Genomic DNA, 18,288 nt, shown 5'->3' with positions numbered 1-18,288 from the left:
GACAACAGTCCCTTAAGGGTGTATCCAGTGTGGTGTCATCTACGAGTACTGTCTCTGCAGAGGTATACCTGCTGTGGCACAGACATAGCCACAGATGCTTCCACACATACTTGCTCTGGTATGGACTCATCCACAGGTTGCAGTCCCTTCAACTCGAGTTCACGCTGGAGTTCCAGCTTGTGTGCTAGAGCAGCACAGAAACAGCAGCAATGCCCTGGCAGTCGTGCCAGTCCAAGCACATGGTCACTGCTGCTATCAAACTGTTCCCAGGCACAGCAGAGTAAGATGATAAGCAGTACAGCAAGCACTGAAAGCAAAATAAGCCATTAACAAGCGCTAGACTTTAATACACCATGAGGCAAGTAAGGCCTATGGCAAGCACAGGAACCTGCCCATTAACAGCTATAACAACTGTAAGTTTAATCTAGCACACTCCGATCAAATCTGTCATTACCTCAAACCCTTTGAGCCCTGCATTAGGCATCAAAAAGGGCTGTTTTGGTTTAGCCCTGTAGGCAGGTCAGTACCACACAGCTGCTTGCTTACTTCCCATTGCCCACGAGCACCACCCCAGCGGGATGGAGGACAGAATCACAAGGGTAGAAGCGTCAAAGAAACTTGTAGGTTGAGAAAAAAAAAAAAAAACCACCACAGTTTAAAACAAAAGCTGTGCATGCAAGCAAAGCAAAATAAGGAATTCATTCACTATTTCCCATCAGCAGGCAGATGCTCATTCATCTTTAGGAAAGCCGGGTTCCATCACACACAATGGTTACTCAGGAAGACAGACAGCATAACACCAACTCCCCTCCCGTTCCTCTCTCCAGCTTTTTATTGCTGAGCATGTTGTCAGATGGTATGGAACATCCTTTTGCTCAACTGGGGTCAGCTGTGCCAGCTGTGTCCCCTCCCAACTCCCTCTGCACCCCCAACCTACTCGCTGTTGGGGTGGTGTGAGAAGCAGAAGCAGCCTTGTTGCTGTGTAAGCACTGCTCAGCAATAACTAAGACACTCTTGTGTTATCCACACTGTTTTCATCATAAGTGCAAAACATAGCTCCATACAAGCTACTGTGAAGAAATTTAACTCTGTCCCAGCTGAAACCAGCACACCAAGCGTGCTCAGTACTTTTTAGTTACCTTGTTAAGCACCTGGGTTTTAGTAAAAAGCTTATGGTAGCAACAGCCAAAGCCTCTATAGATGTGAAAACAGGAGATAGTGAGAGGAAACATGGCCAAACACCTGGCTTTTATGTACGTACTGAAATGGGATTCCTGCCCTCCTTACCCCCCCACCTTTATTAGCAACATTATATAAGTAAACAAGTAATTAAGAATAAATTACAAGAGTACACCTGCAATGCACCTGAAGATAACTTGCTTTAAGTGAGAAATAACCTTCACAGGGATAAATTAAGTTAATTGAGGTGATCAGATGTCACAGGCACAAAAGAAGGGTAGGCTGGACTAGACTGGACTATAGAGTAGTGGTTGCTTTGACAAAGAGGTTCTTTGTCTGCTGCCTGTGGCTGTGCATCAGGCTGAGGCACAGACCAAAGAGGTGCTTTCTGCGATGCTTACTGAAGTGCTGATGATATTTGAATAAGATGCCTGTATGAAGCTTCTGAAGTCTTCATATGAGGAAAACCTTGGTCCTTATTGAGTAACTGATAAGTTGCTTGCTTTCCTTTGTCAGCAAGCGCTCACTTGTTCTTGGCATCCTGAAGGAGGAAGATAGTGCTATCCCTGCCTGTGCAGGCTAACAGCAGCCTGAAGAAAAACTCACTGAGCATTTGGGCTAACAAAATGTTGCACTTGCCCAGTCTGAAACCATTGAGTGGAAGTCACTGAAGGGGATGAACTATTTTTTACCCAACGGCACTGAAGGTTTAGTGGACCCTGGATGGGTCAGGATCAGGATCATCTTATGCCTGTCAGGAGAAGGGCACCGTTGGCTGGGAGGTTGCATAGCAGGGCAGAATCATAGAATCGTCTAGGTTGGAAGGGACCTTTAAGATCATCTAGTCCAACCATCAACCTAACTCTGATAAAAAAAAAAAAACAACAAAAGACTATCATACCAAAACCACCCCACACACACACACATTACTAAACTATGTCTCTAAACACGATGTCAACCTGTCTTTTGAAAACCTCCAAGGATGGTGCCTCGATCACTTCCCTGGGCAGCCGTAAGCTGTGGCACCTGCACAGTCATGGTAGAAGTGATACTATATGGTGAGTGAGCAATTTGCTGGGTAGGGGGAATCTCTGTTAACATATAGAAAGTGCAACATCAGGCAACAGTTGGACTTGTGGTTTGTATATGAGCATGACTGCAAACAAGGTGAGCAGGTCCTGAGCTACCTATGGGTCTGCTGCTTAGCTCTGATTCACACTACCTGGAAGACTGGAGCTGAGCAGCACCAGCAGTAACCATTAGCACTCTTCAGGGAAGAGTGGTGCCAGGAATGTAGACTTGGGCAGTCACTTAAGATTAAACATGGCAAAATATTAATTGTGCTGTAAATCCTAATGACAAAAGGAAAATCTGCTCAAGTATAGGAACATAAACATAGCTCGTGTGCTCTTAAAGTGACCTGCTCTTTGAAAAGGTATTGCTTTTTGCCATCAGAAAAAGATCATCACACAGAGATTACTCCAAAAATGCCCTAAGGGAAAGAAAAGACACATTGGTTAATGGTATGTGCAGAGATAGAATAATTCAGATCATAATAGAGGGGAGAAAGAGTTTCACTGTTCTCCTGATCTATTCTTAATATGCCAAAATGATTTAACAGAGCCTTTGGTTACATGAAGGAGTTGAGAGCTTATTTCTCTTTTTTAAGAAAGAAAGACTACTGATGAGATGCAGCCAGGGGAGCATGACACTAAAAAAATAACCTTTGCTAAAATACTTGGGAGAACAAAACTACAGTTTGAACTCTACCCATTGAAAGTAAAATTAAAGGATTTTCCTTGTTACAACTGCATAGTAAGAAAACAGAAGAACTTATGTTGATATTCACAGGGTCTGCAGAATTAGAACTTGACAAATCTGTAAGTTCTGTGGCAGTGAAGAAAAATCTGGAATGCTGCGATGAGTGGCTATAAGCTCTTCAGAAGGAATAGGCAAGGAAGGAGGTGGGGGGTGTGGCTCTGTACATTAGGGAGTGTTTTGACTGTATAGAGATAGACTCCAGCAATGATGAAGTTGCGTGTTTATGGATAAGGGTGAAAGGGAAGGCTAACAAGGGTGATTTTGTGCTGGGAGTCTGCTATAGACCACCCAACCTGGTTGAGCAGGTCGACGAAGTATTCTATAAAGGGCTGGCTGCAGTCTCGCAAACACCAGCCCTTGTTCTCGTTGGGGAATTCAACCTACCGGCTGTCTGCTGGAAATATAACACAGCAGAGAGCAGGTAGGCTAGGAGGTTCCTTGAGTGTGTGGAAGATAACTTCCTGACACAACTGGTAGGTTAGCCTACCAGGGGAGGTGCCTCGCTAGACCTACTGTTCACAAACAAAGAGGGGCTAGTGGGAGATGTGGCTGTCGGAGGCCATCTTGGGCTTAGCGATCATGAAATGGTTAAGTTTTCTGTTCTTAGTGAGGTAAGGAAGGGGGTTAGCAAAACCTGCACCTTGGACTTCCAGAGGGTGGACTTTAGCCTGTTCAGAAAGCTAGTTGGGAGAGTCCCTTGGGAGATAATCCTGCGGGGCAAAGGGGTCCAGGAAGGCTGGACGCTCTTCAAGAAGGAAATCCTAAAGGCCCAGGAGCAGGCTGTCGCCATGAGGCGCAAAATTAAAGGGCGGCGAAAACGGCCGACCTGGATGAACAAAGAGCTCTTGATGGGATTAAGGAAAAAAGGAGGGTTTACCACCTTTGGATGAGGGGACAGGCAACTCAGGAGTAGTACTGAGATCTTGTTAGGTTATACAGAGAAAAAATTAGGAAGGCAAAAGCCCAGCTGGCACTCAATCTGGCCATTAATATAAGGGACAACAAAAAAAGTTTCTATAAATACGTCAATAAAAAGATAGTCAGGGAGAATGTCCATCCCTTACTGGATGTGGGGGGAAACATTGCGACCAAGGATGAGGAGAAGGCTGAGATACTTAATGCCTTCTTTGCCTCCATCTTTAATTGTCAGACCAACTAACCCCAGAGTATTCGGCCTCCTGGGCTGGAAGATAAGGACAGTGAGCAGAACAAATCCCCTGTAATCCAGGAGGAAGTAGTTAATGATTTGCTTATGCACCTGGACACGCATAAGTCTATGGGGCCAGATGGAATTCACCCAAGGGTACTCGGAGCTGGCGGGAGAGCTCACCAAGCCTCTCTCCATTATCTATCAACAATCCTGGTCAAGAGGAGAGGTACCAGATGACTGGAGGGTGGCCAATGTGACGCCCATCTACAAGAAGGGCTGGAAGGAGGATCCAGGAAACTATAGGCCTGTCAGGCTGACCTCGGTACCGGGGAAGATCATGGAGAGGATCATCTTGGGAGAGCTCTCACGGCAAGTGCAGGGCAGGCAAGGGATCAGGGCCACCCAGCATGGGTTTATGAAAGGGAGGTCCTGCTTAACCAACTTGATCTCTTCCTATGACCATGTGACCTGCTTTCTCAATGAGGGGAAGGCTGTGGACGTTGTCTACCTGGACTTTGGTAAGGCCTTTGACACTGTCCCCCACGGTGTTCTCCTGGAGAAACTGGCGAATCATGGCATAGACAAGTGTACCCTTCACTGGATAAAAAACTGGCTGGATGGCCGTACCCAGTGAGTTGTGATTAATGGGGCAAAATCCGGTTGGCGACTGGTCACCAGTGGTGTTCCTCAGGGCTCAGTTTTGGGGCCAGTCTTGTTTAATATCTTTATTGATGATCTGGACAAGGGGATCGAATGCACCCTCAGTAAGTTCGCAGATGACACCCAAATAGGTGGGAGTGTTGATCTGCTTGAGGGTCGGAAGGCTCTACAGAGGTATCTGGACAGATGGGATCAATGGGCCAAGGCCAATGGGATGAGGTTTAATAAGGCCAAGTGCAGGGTCCTGCAATAACCCCAGGCAACGCTACAGGCTTGGGGCAGAGTGGCTGGAAAGCTGCCCAGCAGAAAAAGACATGGGAGTGTTGGTGAACAGCCGGCTTAACATGAGCCAGCAGTGTGCCCAGGTGGCCAAGAAGGCCAATGGCATCCTGGCCTGTATCAGGAATAGCGTGGCCAGCAGGAGTAGGGAAGGCATCGTGCCTCTGTACTCAGCACTGTTGAGGCCTCACCTTGAGTACTGTGTTCAGTTCTGGGCCCCTCACTACAGGAAGGACACTGAAGTGCTGGACTGTGTCCAGAGGAGAGCCACCAAGCTGGTGAGGGGTCTAGAGAACAAGTCATAAGAGGAGAGGCTGAGGGAACTGGGCATGTTTAGTTTGGAGAAGAAGAGGCTGAGGGGAGACCTCATTGCCTTCTACAGCTACCTGAAGGGAGGTTGTAGAGAGGTGGGCGTTGTCCTCTTCTCCCAAGGGAATAATGACAGGACCAGAGGAAATGGTCTGAAGCTCAGCAAGGGAGGTTTAGATTAGATATTAGGAAGAATTACTTTACTGAGAGGGTGGTCAGGCACTGGAACAGCCTGCCCAGGGAGGTGATGGAGTCACCATTCCTGGAGGTATTTAAAAAATGTGTAGACATGGCTCTTCAGGGCATGCTCTAGTGCCCAAGATTATTGGTTTGTGTGTGGGTGTGATGTGGTGGGGTGTTGTGGTTTTTGTTTTGTTGTTGGTGGGGTTTTTTTTGTTTGTTTTTTTTTTAAGGTTGGACTCGATGATCTCAGAGGTCCCTTCCAACCATGGTGATTCTGTGATTCTGTGATCTACATGGCTGCAGATCAAGCAGAGCTCTTGGGTCTCTGGGTCTCTATTCGTGAAAAAAAAAAATACGTTGCACCCACAATTTATCAGATTAATCCCTAAATTTGGCATATGAATTTTGCTGATTTAATTTTGAATATATTGCAAAACTTTAGATAGTGTTGTAAAGCACATTGCAAGTGAAGAATTAGGAGAGAAAATACTGAGAATTAAATAAGCTTCAGAACAAGCTATGATGATTGTGTTGCACAGCCTGCCCGAGACCTTTCAGAAACAGTGCCTAAGTCTCTCTCTTTGGGCTCCGGTACTGCTTGAGAGGTGCCGTAGTGCACACCAATGTATGCACTACTGCATTACTTGCACATGCTGTCAGTCTCTCAAAAGCGAGGTGCCACAAACCTGAGACAGGGATGTTTAGCTCCATCCTCTAACTTTACCAGAGGGAGGCAAGAAGCTCCAGAATTAAGATGTGTCCTCTGTGCCTACTACGTAACTCTCACACAACCTACTGGTGTGGCTGTGCTGTGGGACAATTGCAAACCTGTAATTTCCTCCTGCAGATGAAGCCTCTGGGATGATTTTCAGAGCAAGCAACTGCAGTTGCTTTGGCTTGCTTTCAGCATTTTGAATCAGATCCTGTCATTGTTTAACACACATCCGTTTTGTGCAGCACCAGCAGTACAGTGTCTGATGTCCTGAGACAGAATTTCTAATTTGTCCAAATGACATTCAGCATAAGCTCCGTATGATTATTAATCAGTGATTATTAAAGCAAGAGATACCTATGATGTCTCTGATGTTTATTAAAGAATTTTCACAGCATTTTAATCACAGTATTGCCATAGCAGGATTTCCTTTTATTTAAAACAAATATTATGCCTTGAAAAATGTTTTAGGGTGGGATTTTTTCTAGATTCCTGAATGTAATTCCTAATGATTCTTTCTCTCTCTTAATGGTTTAGTAAAATTATTGTGAAAGTATCACTGATTAAAGTATCACTGTCCCTAGATCAGGAGACTCATACATCGCAGATGCAAATGTTTGTATTTGCTAAAGCTTTGGTACAGACATTAGGCAGCATTATTGCACAGGAATGTTCACTGGTCAGAAAATGCAACAGGACCAAGGCTCTCTGAAATAAGCAGAGACAAAGTAAAACAGGAAAAGAAAGGAGCCTGAGAGGGGAAGGAACAAAATCAACCACCTCAGGGAGAAAAAAAAGAACATTGGATTTTCCAGAAGTGCAAACTCATAATTTAAAGTATAATAATTTTCAAGTCTACGCTTATATTGAATCAAGAAAAAATTTATTTTTTATGAGGAAAATGATGGGTTATCCTGCTGCATGTTTCAATGAAACATGCAATGAACACCACTTTCCAAAGCTCATTTTCAAGATGCATCTGGGGATCTGGGACCAGATCCTCAATGATATTTAGGTATGAAACTTTGCCTGAAATCTCCAAAAGTGAAGGGAAAGGGAAGGAAGTGGAGCAGTTGGCAGTAGTGACTCCTCAACCTGCTCAAAGACTAGTGGGAATAAAAGGGGCCTGAGAATTGTGTTTTCTAGACTCAGTTCCTGACTAGTGAGGGCAGGGAATATTTAAGATGTCTATGGTGTGTGGGGCAAGAGCTGGGCTATTCGAGAGAGCAGAGGGTAAGCTTTACAGGAAAGTTAAACAAGGTATGTTGTGTTATTTTGTCCTGTCTCTCTTCTCACTCAAATTTTCCTTCGTTAGGTCCTACGTTCACGCAACAGAAAGTGAACACAGGCATGAGTTAATACCTCTTTGTTACTAAGTCAAAGCAGTTGCTGTCTGTCAAGGGATAAAACATAGCCACAAGACCAACTGTAGCTCATGACCTGTCATGGTGTGCTAGTAATCTGTAGCTTTCTAACATGGCATAGCAAACTGAGATGCTAATTGCATTACATTCATTTTTGTCGAGCTTTTACTGATCTAGTTGGTCTTTCTGCATTACAGTGTTTGAATTTTACAGGTTAACCATGTCTCTCACACTTTTTTAACATTATAGTAGTATTACTTTACAGCTTAAAGCTTGCACTTGTTTGCTACCCAAAACAAATCCTCCTAAGGAAGTCCAAGCATTGTAACTTCACAGGAATGCCATGTCTTCAGTAGGGATATTTTTCAAATAAGCAAAATCACTTTAATCTTTTCTTGGTAAAGAACTATCTGCTGCATATACCATCCTATCCACAATTCATTCACTTACATCAAATGATATGAGTCTCTCAAGCACCTAGTTTCTTATACTTGTACTTCTGCAGAGCTGAAAGCCTTTTAAGGGCTGACACCTACCAAGATCCCATTTCAAGAAACTGTGCTATTTCAGTCAGCTAATTTGTATCCATTGCCACACAAATCATTCCCCAGGGTATTGCTTTTGGTGGTATGATAAAGTGGCAGCTCCTAACAAGATCAGGAGACAAGATACCAAAGTACATAATCTCTTTTAGCTCAAGGGGCTCAGACTTTTTGTAAGTACTTCCTTTAGGCCATCACCAGGACTAAATAACTTTGCTCCTTGAAAACCCCAGCAGAAGAGTTCCTCCTACCTGACCCTTGCCACATACATGCACACAAAAGGATTACTCAGGCAAGAATGATTTGAGTAAATAGAAATGGCATAAAAATCATAGGTCATTCAACTGATGTGCTCATAGGCTACCATGCGTGCTACTTGGAATAGAGATACGGATTTTAACATGTTATCTTGGAATATTTCCCTATTCTTTTGGTACAGTGATGAAATAACATTAATGTGATAAGGCAAATGTTAATTTAAAGCTAACAGAGACAGTACTCTCCTAGGCAGTGTAGTTTATGTTACAGAACCAGGCTTTATCTTTGCTTTTTGATATGGAAACAGGCAAAATATATTCTGTGATATCTGCTGCTCTGTTTGCAGAATCCCTTGATGCAAAGAGCTTGTTTAAAACGATGTATTGTAATGCTGATTTCTGTGGTTCTCAGCAGGATTTAGGGCTTCAAACACTGCAAACTCTACAGGGGAATTTTACTTTTCCAGTGTCTTCTTTTGATGAGCTGGTTGGTTTGCCTTTTTTTTTAAACAAAAAAAAAAAAACCAAAAAAACCCCAATTAAAAGAATGAGACTTGAAATACAAGCCTTAGAAAAATGTAAACCCTGAAACATAAACTAAGCAAGAGCTTGGCCTGGTTTTAGGTAAAGCAGAACCTATTTTATTTTCAGTTAAGCCTCTTCTAACTAACTGAACTCTCTGAAATTAATGGCATATTTGTCAGACACTGTCCACTTCTAGCAGAGATAAGACATAATTGTTTCTAATTTATGCCAAGGAATAGTATGCAGAGAGGTTCCTGCTTATACTTATTGCTATAACAACCAAGGTTGGCTCACTTTGTTATTTGCCCTGTTGAAGGGTCAGAAGTGGAAGGGCATAGAGGGGTCCCACATGTGGGGAGGAGCAGACAGGACAGGTGACCCAAAACTGACCAACAGGGTATTCTGTCCCATCTGCCCCATGCTCAGTATAGAAGAGGGTCAGCCTCTTTCTTCAATGGCTGGCATCTGAGGAGGACTCTTCCTGTTCATCTGCCTTTGATCCTGATCCATGTGTTCCTGACTCCAGATCCGGAATCCTGTCTGTCCCATCTTTCACTGAGTCCAGTGTGGGACTTCCCCAGTGCCTGCTGGTGAGTTGGTCATCATCCTGGGAGTTTGATACAGTTTTGCATATATTGTATATATTTTTTGCTATTTTCTTTTTATTATTAGTGTGGGACTTCCCCAGTGCCTGCTGGTGAGTTGGTCATCATCCTGGGAGTTTGATACAGTTTTGCATATATTGTATATATTTTTTGCTATTTTCTTTTTATTATTTTATTAATGTTTCATTAAAGTAGTTTAGTTTCTTTTAGACTCATAAGTCTTTCTCTCTCTTCCTCCTCTCCCTGAAGGGAGATATTCTCCTTTCTCTAAAGGCAGAGAGGTCAGAGAGCATCTGTTCATTTCAGTGGCCAGTTCAGCCCAAACCATGACAGAGCTTCAGTAGAGTAATACAGACATATGTTCAAAGACATTATAATACTCTGGCTTTGCTTCAAGCTCAGTGTTCTTCCTTTCTCACCCTTGCAGCTGTATGAAGTAGCAAATACAGAAAAAAACATCAATACTGGCAATTTTAAAATTCTGTTTCTTGTAAGTTGTTTTCAGTGGCAGACTGACAGCTCCTGTGTGCTTTTCCTAAAAAGCATACAAATGCCTTTTTTCTAAGTTTGGCTGGCAGGTACAACAGATGCCACTCTGGCAGAAGGTATCAGAAGTGGTGGTTGTTCTGCCAGGGGACACCTATGAGCCCTGGGACCAGGAATGGGTCTCAGCAGCCAGCTCTGCACGTGCCTTTCACCACCTGCGGGCCTGGGGCTGGGTTCCAGCCACCCCATGCATGGGTACAAAGCTCAGAAGTGCAGAGGATCTCCCCCGGCATGGGGCAAAGCCTGAGGAGCAGAGCATGGAGACATACTGCCCTGTCTGAGCTGTCGGTGCTCTGGGGCAAAGCATGAGCCGAGCTGGGGGCTGTGGCAGTTCCCCTGTTTGGCTGCAATGGCCAGCAACTGTTTGACAGCTCAACATCTGTTACCCTGCGAGGGGGAGCAAGTGTTGGATGGTCAATGCCCACGGGCTGCAGTCCTCTTGGCGTTGTTTGCACATCTGTCCTTGGTTCATTGATGTGTCAGCCTCTCCCCGGTCATCTGAGAGAAGTCTTACTGCTATGCTGAGCTTTCATCCCACTGCTCTTCCTCCTGCTCTGAACATGCTTTTTACAGGTAGGGTGCTCCTCCTGGACACATAAGCTGCTGTTACACTGCTGAATTTACAAATGCCTCATATTTAATTTGTGTGCTATTCTCTCTCAGGTATTGACGTAGCTTCATTTCTTTCTTTCTGAGTCACAGAAGAGGGAATGAAGTAATGATGCAATGACTGGGGCATAAACTGTGTGTGGGGAGGCAAGGTCTGGACAAACGCTGTATCTTTTGTCTATTTTAGGAGGAGAAGTTGAATTTTCAAAATTCACAGAGTTGTAGCTTTGTATGACCTACAAGTGTATAGTAGACACCTGGGTCCCCTATGGAGTGTCCCAGGCACCGTGTCACCTAGCATGGGTGAGGAAGAGCTGGGTCACCTGCTGAGCCTGTCCAGGGCTGCCAGTCAGGACCTTGAGGGATGTGCAGTGGAGGCCACAGATCAGGAGTCCCCACAGCAGCCCGAGCATTGCCCCTGAGCAATCCCAGGGCCTACTGCCCTCCTTGCTGGTGACCTTGACCATGTTCTTCAGTTGGCACCGCTCAACCGTGCTGGACAATGGGGCACTGAACTCTCGCTTTCAGCCCCACACACAAGGATAGAAGGCTGTGGCTGGGATCTAGAGGATCCATTGAGCCAGGGAGTGGCTGAGGGACCCTGGACCATGAGGGAATCTATGAGACTAAGACACACCAAAGATAGCTGGGGACTTGTGTAGAAGGACCACACGGGACGTGTGGCAGGGATGTCATGATCCTGGGGACAGCCAAAGCTGGAGAGGGGCAAGGAGGAGAAAGCCCCCAGGTCCCTGGAGGCACAAGGGTCTTTGTAAAGCTAAGACACCCCGAGGATCCCTGGGGCACAGAGGGATATGCATGTGAGGTGTGGGACTATTTGCGGGGTAAGGATTCCTGGGGCCATGGGAGGATCTGTGGCGCGGAGACACCAGTGGGATCTCTGGAGAACCCAAGGGAATGTGGGAGGGGGGTGGGGATCTGTGGGTCTGATGCACTCCAGGATGCCTGGGGCAGGGGGAGGCCCATGAGGCTGAGGCACCCCCACACGACACCCTGTGCCAGGGATGCCCAGGGATGCCCCACAGCATGGCAGGACAGCCACACACCCTGGGGGTGGGAGGGGGCAGGGGGATGTTAACACTCCTGTGAACCCTGGCTCTTGTTCTTGCTGAGGAATTTCCTCCCCCCTGTGATGGGAAACAAGCAGCACTCTGCTGCCCCGTGACCATTTCTTTCACTTTCCACTGATTTCCCAGAAATAGCAGGCGGCAGACCCAGGGTATAAGAGAGGGCGACACCCCAGCCTGCTGGGGAGATGCAGCTGAGGCAGCCACAGCACAAGGTAAGGGCTGGGGCAGGGTCCTGCCCCGGGGTTTTGCTCAGGCCTTGGCAGGCTTTAAACCCAAGGGAAGTGGGAGGCTTTGGGGAGATGTTTCTGTGGGTGCTTTCGCCCTGCAGGGTCTCCAGGGAGCCCTGCATCTCTCCTGTGACTTCAGCCACTCTCTCCCACACAGCTTGGCCCCGGGGCTCTTCATGCAGAGTCCCAGCCACCCCCTCCAGCCTCTGATCTGTAGGCTGCCCAGTCAAACAGCGGGGCTGAGGGACCTTCCCCATGTGGGTGAGGGCATGGGGAGACCATCTCTGCCTTGGTTTCCCCCGTCCCAATTTATGGCCAGACTAGAACAGGGCACCCGGTCTCCCTGTGCACCTGAAGCGGAGGTGCAGGACTGTTCAAAATGTGCTGCTCTTACCCCTTCCTGCAACACAAGAAAAATACTTGCCGGGAAAAGGAAAAATTAATTGTCGTTTGAATATTTTTCTAGTTTTGCTGTTTCAGAGGGAAAAAAAAAATAAGTGCAAGTATGGGAAAGGGATAGAGCAGGTTTAAGCATTTTAGAGACTAAGCTGCAAAGAGGGAGATGAGCGATGCACAATAGGGCTGAGAGCAGCATCAGCAAGTAGGAAGCGGAGGACACCAGAAAAAGGGTGAAGCAATGCACAGAGAGAGATTCCAGAACAGAAACTTCAGCTCTTTTTCTTACGCTTTCACAAAGTAGAGCTGGACTGGGCCAAACTCTGTTCATCTGGAAAGTCCCAGTCCATAGAAGTTCCTCAAAACACACGCATTTCCAGGAGTGTAAAAAGCAGCTGCTCCTAAGCATTCTCAGACGTGCTGGCAAAGCCCCTACATGGCTTGAAGAGGGATTTGAAACCAAGTGGGCTTATAACCACTTCGTTATAATGAGGTTCCCCTTCTCATTGCACGGGGAAGAGGGGTAGCTAAAATGACCAAACCTGGGCTTCTCAGGCTGATCTTTGTGACCTTTCCTTTAGACCTTTGGCTTTGAAGCTGCAAGTCTCGTTGCTGAAGTTTTCTCCTTGGCTGCCTGGGTTTGAGCTGCTGCAATGGAGAGTGCAGCGAGCAACAGTGAGGATGAAAGCGGAGAGAAACCTCATCCTGTGCCTCCGTCTGCTCAGGAAGGCAGCAGCCACCTGCTATGCGAGGAAGGAGGTAACAGGAAATGTTGTGGGTGGAGGCAATGTAAACAGCCACCAGCTCACACCCAATGTCTCTAACCTAGCAACTTCCTACAGTAGGGGGAATCCCAGTGAAACTAACTATAGAAGGGTACATGACTATTGAAATCTTTGAGCTCCTGTAATAGAGGGTGAGCTTTATCTTGTGTTTAAAATACCTGAACTTTATCTATAAGGAAATGCATATAAATATATATAGCTGATCTCCCATCAGTGCTACCAGGAAAAAAAAAAAAAAAACCAACCAAAAAACAACAAAGCTGCTTCACTTGGTAAAGAAAAAAAAAAAAAAAGAAAGAAGAAAGAAGAAGAAGAGGGTGAACTCTGTCCAGTCTCCCTAGGCCCAAAGAAAAGCTATCTGCCAGAAGCAGCATGTCACATCTGTGTGGCAGCCAGTCTCTTATCTTCTATGCCACGGATTTAATTTGGGAGTCAACAGAACTAGAATCGGAAGATGCCACAACTTTCACTAAAGGCCCTGTAGCAAACTTTGTTCCCCGTGGGGACACATGCCCTGTCTTTACATATGTATGCCAGTCTCAAACAACGGGGAGGAGCAGCGCTGATGTGTGCATTTTTATGATGCTGTCAGCAGGCTGGATGGCTGGCTGAGCATCATATCACAGGCACAATCTGCTCTTACCACATGATTTTGATCCAAGTTTGTCCCTGGGTGGTTTCCCTTGGAAGAATTTCAGCAGCAGGAATCAGAGCTTCCTGACTTTGTAAAACTTGGTGCAAGCCCTGCCCTAGATCAGTCCTTCTTGTCTTCTTTTCCACCTGCTTCTCTTTTATCCATTTCAATGACATTTTCTTTCCATGCACTGTTGTTAACTTCTCTCTACTAAATATAGGTAACTGGCTTGGATTAAATATGCCAGCTTTTAGCTAGCTTTGATGAGTCCACCCACTAGGGTAGAAATCTGGGCTCTGTGACGGCTGGCCCAGCTCAGACCTTTCAGCAGATTCTAATTGGAAAAGGGGAAAATTTTAAAAGCCATTGATGCTCCTTCATTATTAGGAGAAAAGTGAGAGGTCTTAGCATTGTTGTAGCAGACATGGTGAAGATAGACACTGTAGTCAATACATGTGTTTTCTTGCACCAGGAATGAAATCTGCAGCACGGAAAAGCAACAAGCAGCAACCTCTCTGCACAGACCATCTGACAGATACCATGCTTGCATCCCAGGTATAAGCTCTAGGACCAAAGATGGAGGTGGGAACCCTGTTTCTCTAGGTCCAGAGTAGTCAAGTTACATGATTTCTGAGCATCACTTAGCCAGGCTCTGCAGCTGCAGAGGAATGGAAGGACCCATTCTGTAAGACCTGAGCTTCACCCTATTTGGTGCCCCACAGAGAAACTGGCAAAATGAGTTGATGCTTTCAGATTGTAGAATATCTGCAGCACAGCTGATGGGAAAGGGGCTTATGGCAGGGGAAAATAGTTGGGAATGACACAACCACATTCATTAGATCCCCAGAGCTGGAATTCATAGTCCTTCCCTGTGAAACCTGTTCCCCCACAACCTTCTCTGAAGAGTGTTTCCTGATTTCTGAAATATTCCCAAAGGGAGACTGTGATACCAGTTCATTCCTGGAATGTGGGAAAAGTGACCCCTCAACTGAATGTGACAGCAGCTCCTGGGAGATTCTGCCTACTGACTCAGGTACAGTGTGAGTGGGGAATGGCTTGATGAAGCAGAAATGGTTAGGAAAACCCAGGCAAAAAGAAGGTCAGTATCCAATCCTGAGGAGTAGAAGGGCACTTCTGCCCTCTCCTGTATATTACCTTGCTGCTGCTCCCCTCACTGCCTGTGTTGCAGCGTTACTAATTCACTTCCTGGTCCTAAGAAGTGAGCCTATGAGACAAAAGATGGGGACAGCATTGGGATTTCTCCTTTCAAGGGCGCACCCCTAAAAATTGACCTGGTTGAGATCCCTCCTGGACGATCTTTGCTCGACCTAGTTCTCTGACAAGTTTAGTCTGCTGCTCCCCGCAATCAGTGCCATGGGCCCCAAGGCTTCCTGTGTGCCTCTCTGCTGGCCAGCTTGTGGGGAGGGCAGGCACCAGATCAGATGGAAACCTTGATCTCACTTTGTGCTCACCTCCAAATGCTGTAGAGGAAGAGAAACTCCAGGCACACAAGAGAAGTGCAGAACTCTTGGGATATCACCATACCAGACAGAAATCACCCCCCAAGTCCAGTGACGACACCTCTGGCAGAACTAACAAGGTAAGAGTTTTTAATTGGTTATCACTGATGTCAATATACTCAGGCCAAAATAAAATATGTGACAGAAGTCACACAGAGTGAAAATCAGCCTTTAACTAGGGCACTTTCCTGTTATTGGTGATTGAAATCCTTAAACTGACATATTTAACATTAAAGAAGAGATTTGCCTCTTCCTGTCTCACTCGAAAGAGGCTCCACTAGGAAGCCTGAGTATGGTCCTTGCTTGCTGTTCCATGCTAGTAAACCCAAATGGATGCTGTACACCAGCACTGGGCAGAAAGAGACGGACGGCTCTGACAATATCACGGAGCAGCTCTGAAGAGATTTCAGATTTCTCTGAACAGGTTTCCATGTGACCATGTCCACTCAATATCCAGTTGTTTTATGTCTTTAGGCTAGTTCTGGGAACTTCTTCTGTGATTTTGCGTTCTTTATCACTATCATCATGGCAAATGAAATCAGGTGTCTTGCTTCTTTTCCTCATACGTATAAAACAAACACCAATGTAAAATTTGAGGTCTGACCTCTTTCTTTTCTTGGAAGAAATTCCTTGTGAGAAAACAGTTTGGAGAAAGACAATTTCTGTCAAAAGACTGTTTGATTTTGTTCCCATAAGAAGTAAAATCTTTGCTTGAAAATTCAAGATTTCCCATGGAATTTGTTTCCTTCTGCTGCTGATCAGCCCTACAGTCAAACTATAAAAGTTCTGGTCTAGCAGACTGTGTTGATGTATTACAATCTAGGAGCACAGTAACAACTCTGAGTACAAGTATGTCTTCAAATTTCCGAACCTCGTGTGAACATTAAGGCATTACTAGATTGTGCTACAATATCCCAGGAGCCTGAGATAGGCTGTGCTGCCAGTGCTGCCAGTACTCCTGTTTTGAGATAAACAACATTAAGGGCTGCACTGTTGATCTCTTTTTCTTGCTTGCTCTGGTAGAAGTTATTTCCTGGCTTGGCCACAGCCATACTTTGCTTTGACACAGTCTCAAATGATGGAGTTCCTCCAAAAGCTCTTCAGCACTGATGGAGACCTGGGCTGATGCAGCACATGGCAGGGAAACTCTAACTATGGCCATTACTGCACATATTCTTCTCCTTTCTATGGCCCGGGAGGAGAGCCATACTCAATAAATCCTATACCAACATATCAACAGCAGGTTGCTGTGTAAGTGGAGAGGGAGCATTATTTGAGTGCTAATTCCAGTCAGGTGGGGCTATCAGAAACCCAGGATCCCCAGCCATCAAGGAAGCCAAAACTCCTTCTGAGTGGGCATCACACTGTAACTGCCAAAGAGAAAACTGAATCATGGCTGAACTCCTTGGGGAACTCTGAGGATAATGTATGAGGGTTGTATTTTCCACCCCTCTAGCATGCAGGATAACATTCTTTTGGGTGTGGGGGGTCACTAGCATGGATTTGCAAGGTGACACCCTGAGTTCACTTGCATTATGCTGAGATGCGTGGCTCTCATGCACTCTCTCTGAGTGCATAGCTCTGCTCTTTGCACTCATAATTTGTTGTGTGCAAAGCAGAAGCCATTAAAAGAAACACTGGAAGAAAGATTGAATTGCTTCTTCAGCTCTGCACCTCCCCTGGCCCTGTGCCTCTAGCATCGTTTGCGTTTTTGGGTCTGAATCATAGCTCGGGGGCGTCTCTTTAACTTTAAAACTTTATTTTCCAAGGAAATGGTCCCGTGTCACCAGAGGAGAGAGGAACCAGTAGAGCAAAGAGACTCTAACAGAAGAGGTAACTGGCGAGTGTATTTTAGCATTCCCATCTCTGCTCTAATGCAAATCTGATGTTGACTATTGTGAAGAGCAGGCCTGAGTGTGCAGGGCCTGGCTGGGAGTCAGAGGCTCCTGGTAATGCCAGATGTAAATTGTTTTAGTGTCTAGAGGTACTTGGCTTGCTACCATGAGCTGCCTATGGGGGAGAAAGACAATTGGTAAGAGAAGCCTCAAAGCTGATTGTTCAGCATAATTGTATGTTCTTCCTTCCACCCCTTGCCCCCATCCACAACTCTGCTGATGTGAGGTGTGCTAACAATTGTCCTTAGACCCACGCTCACCCCCAGCAGCATAAATTGCCCCATGTCCCTATCCCCAGGAAATCTGTACCAAGCATTGGTGGAGCTTGGCAAGATAGGTGGGAAGTCGCACTACAAGTGGGCTGGGATTCAAAGAGCCAGAGGACCGTACCCCAGCTGTGAGGATTTTAACTTCAAGATCTTCTCTCCCATTCCCAGTATGCAACTGTCTTCTAATTTTTCTTGATTTGGTCTGTTTTCTGCTGATGTTAACCCAAGCATTCTCCTCATTTGCAGATGACTGTGAAAGAAAAGAAGACCTAGGACCCGATAGCAGGTTTGTTCATGTGGAAATCTGTGCTATGTGGGATTTCTCATCAGACCCCAAGGATCTTGAGATCTGGGAGCTTGCTGGGAGAAGAGCTGTGTTTGGGAGGAGGTGTAGGTTTAGTACTGTAAGGCTACTCCAGCCTTAAACTCCTTTTTCCACCAGCAGATCAAGATGGAGACAGGTAGAGGCCCTCCAGAACAGGCACTGGTCTCTTTGCAATGCCCCTTGGTCTACAGCATGCTGTCTGTAATCTGAAATATTCTCACAGTAGTTTGATACTTGCATGTAAGCAGCTGGGACCACTGTAAATGCTTTATGGTAATCAGGATATTTGTACAGGACTGGAAGAAATGATGCAGAAGATACTTCTTTTCCAGGAGCTGCAGCCAGAGACTCAGAGAAATACATGTGAGTGTCTGAATGCTGCCCTGAAGTCCTGAAGGGATCAGG

The 18,288-nt window shown here is 45.8% G+C and overlaps 1 protein-coding gene across 1 annotated transcript; it reads left to right on the top strand.

Moving 5' to 3' along the window:
- Positions 1-13,047: 13,047 nt before the first annotated feature.
- Positions 13,048-17,983, top strand: LOC106902357. Its single transcript, XM_014965760.1, has 6 exons — positions 13,048-13,214; positions 14,347-14,429; positions 14,811-14,907; positions 15,362-15,474; positions 17,164-17,227; positions 17,805-17,983. The coding sequence occupies exons 1-6, from the start codon at positions 13,109-13,111 to the stop codon at positions 17,981-17,983; spliced, it is 642 nt and encodes a 213-aa protein (XP_014821246.1). The 5' UTR covers positions 13,048-13,108.
- Positions 17,984-18,288: the final 305 nt, after the last annotated feature.

The sequence above is a fragment of the Calidris pugnax genome, unplaced genomic scaffold, assembly GCF_001431845.1.
Source record: "Calidris pugnax isolate Ruff unplaced genomic scaffold, ASM143184v1 scaffold20, whole genome shotgun sequence".
Lineage (NCBI taxonomy): Eukaryota > Metazoa > Chordata > Aves > Charadriiformes > Scolopacidae > Calidris > Calidris pugnax.
Note: the sequence above shows the minus strand (reverse complement) of the source record. Positions and strands in the feature narration are given on the sequence as shown.

Excerpts from the sequence above, each read along its gene's own strand:
- LOC106902357 (XM_014965760.1), top strand. The coding sequence starts at position 13,109 with ATGGAGAGTGCAGCGAGCAACAGTGAGGATGAAAGCGGAGAGAAACCT. Across the intron at positions 14,430-14,810 it reads ATACCATGCTTGCATCCCAG|GGAGACTGTGATACCAGTTC; the intron begins GTATAAGCTCTA and ends ATATTCCCAAAG. Across the intron at positions 15,475-17,163 it reads CCTCTGGCAGAACTAACAAG|GAAATGGTCCCGTGTCACCA; the intron begins GTAAGAGTTTTT and ends TTATTTTCCAAG.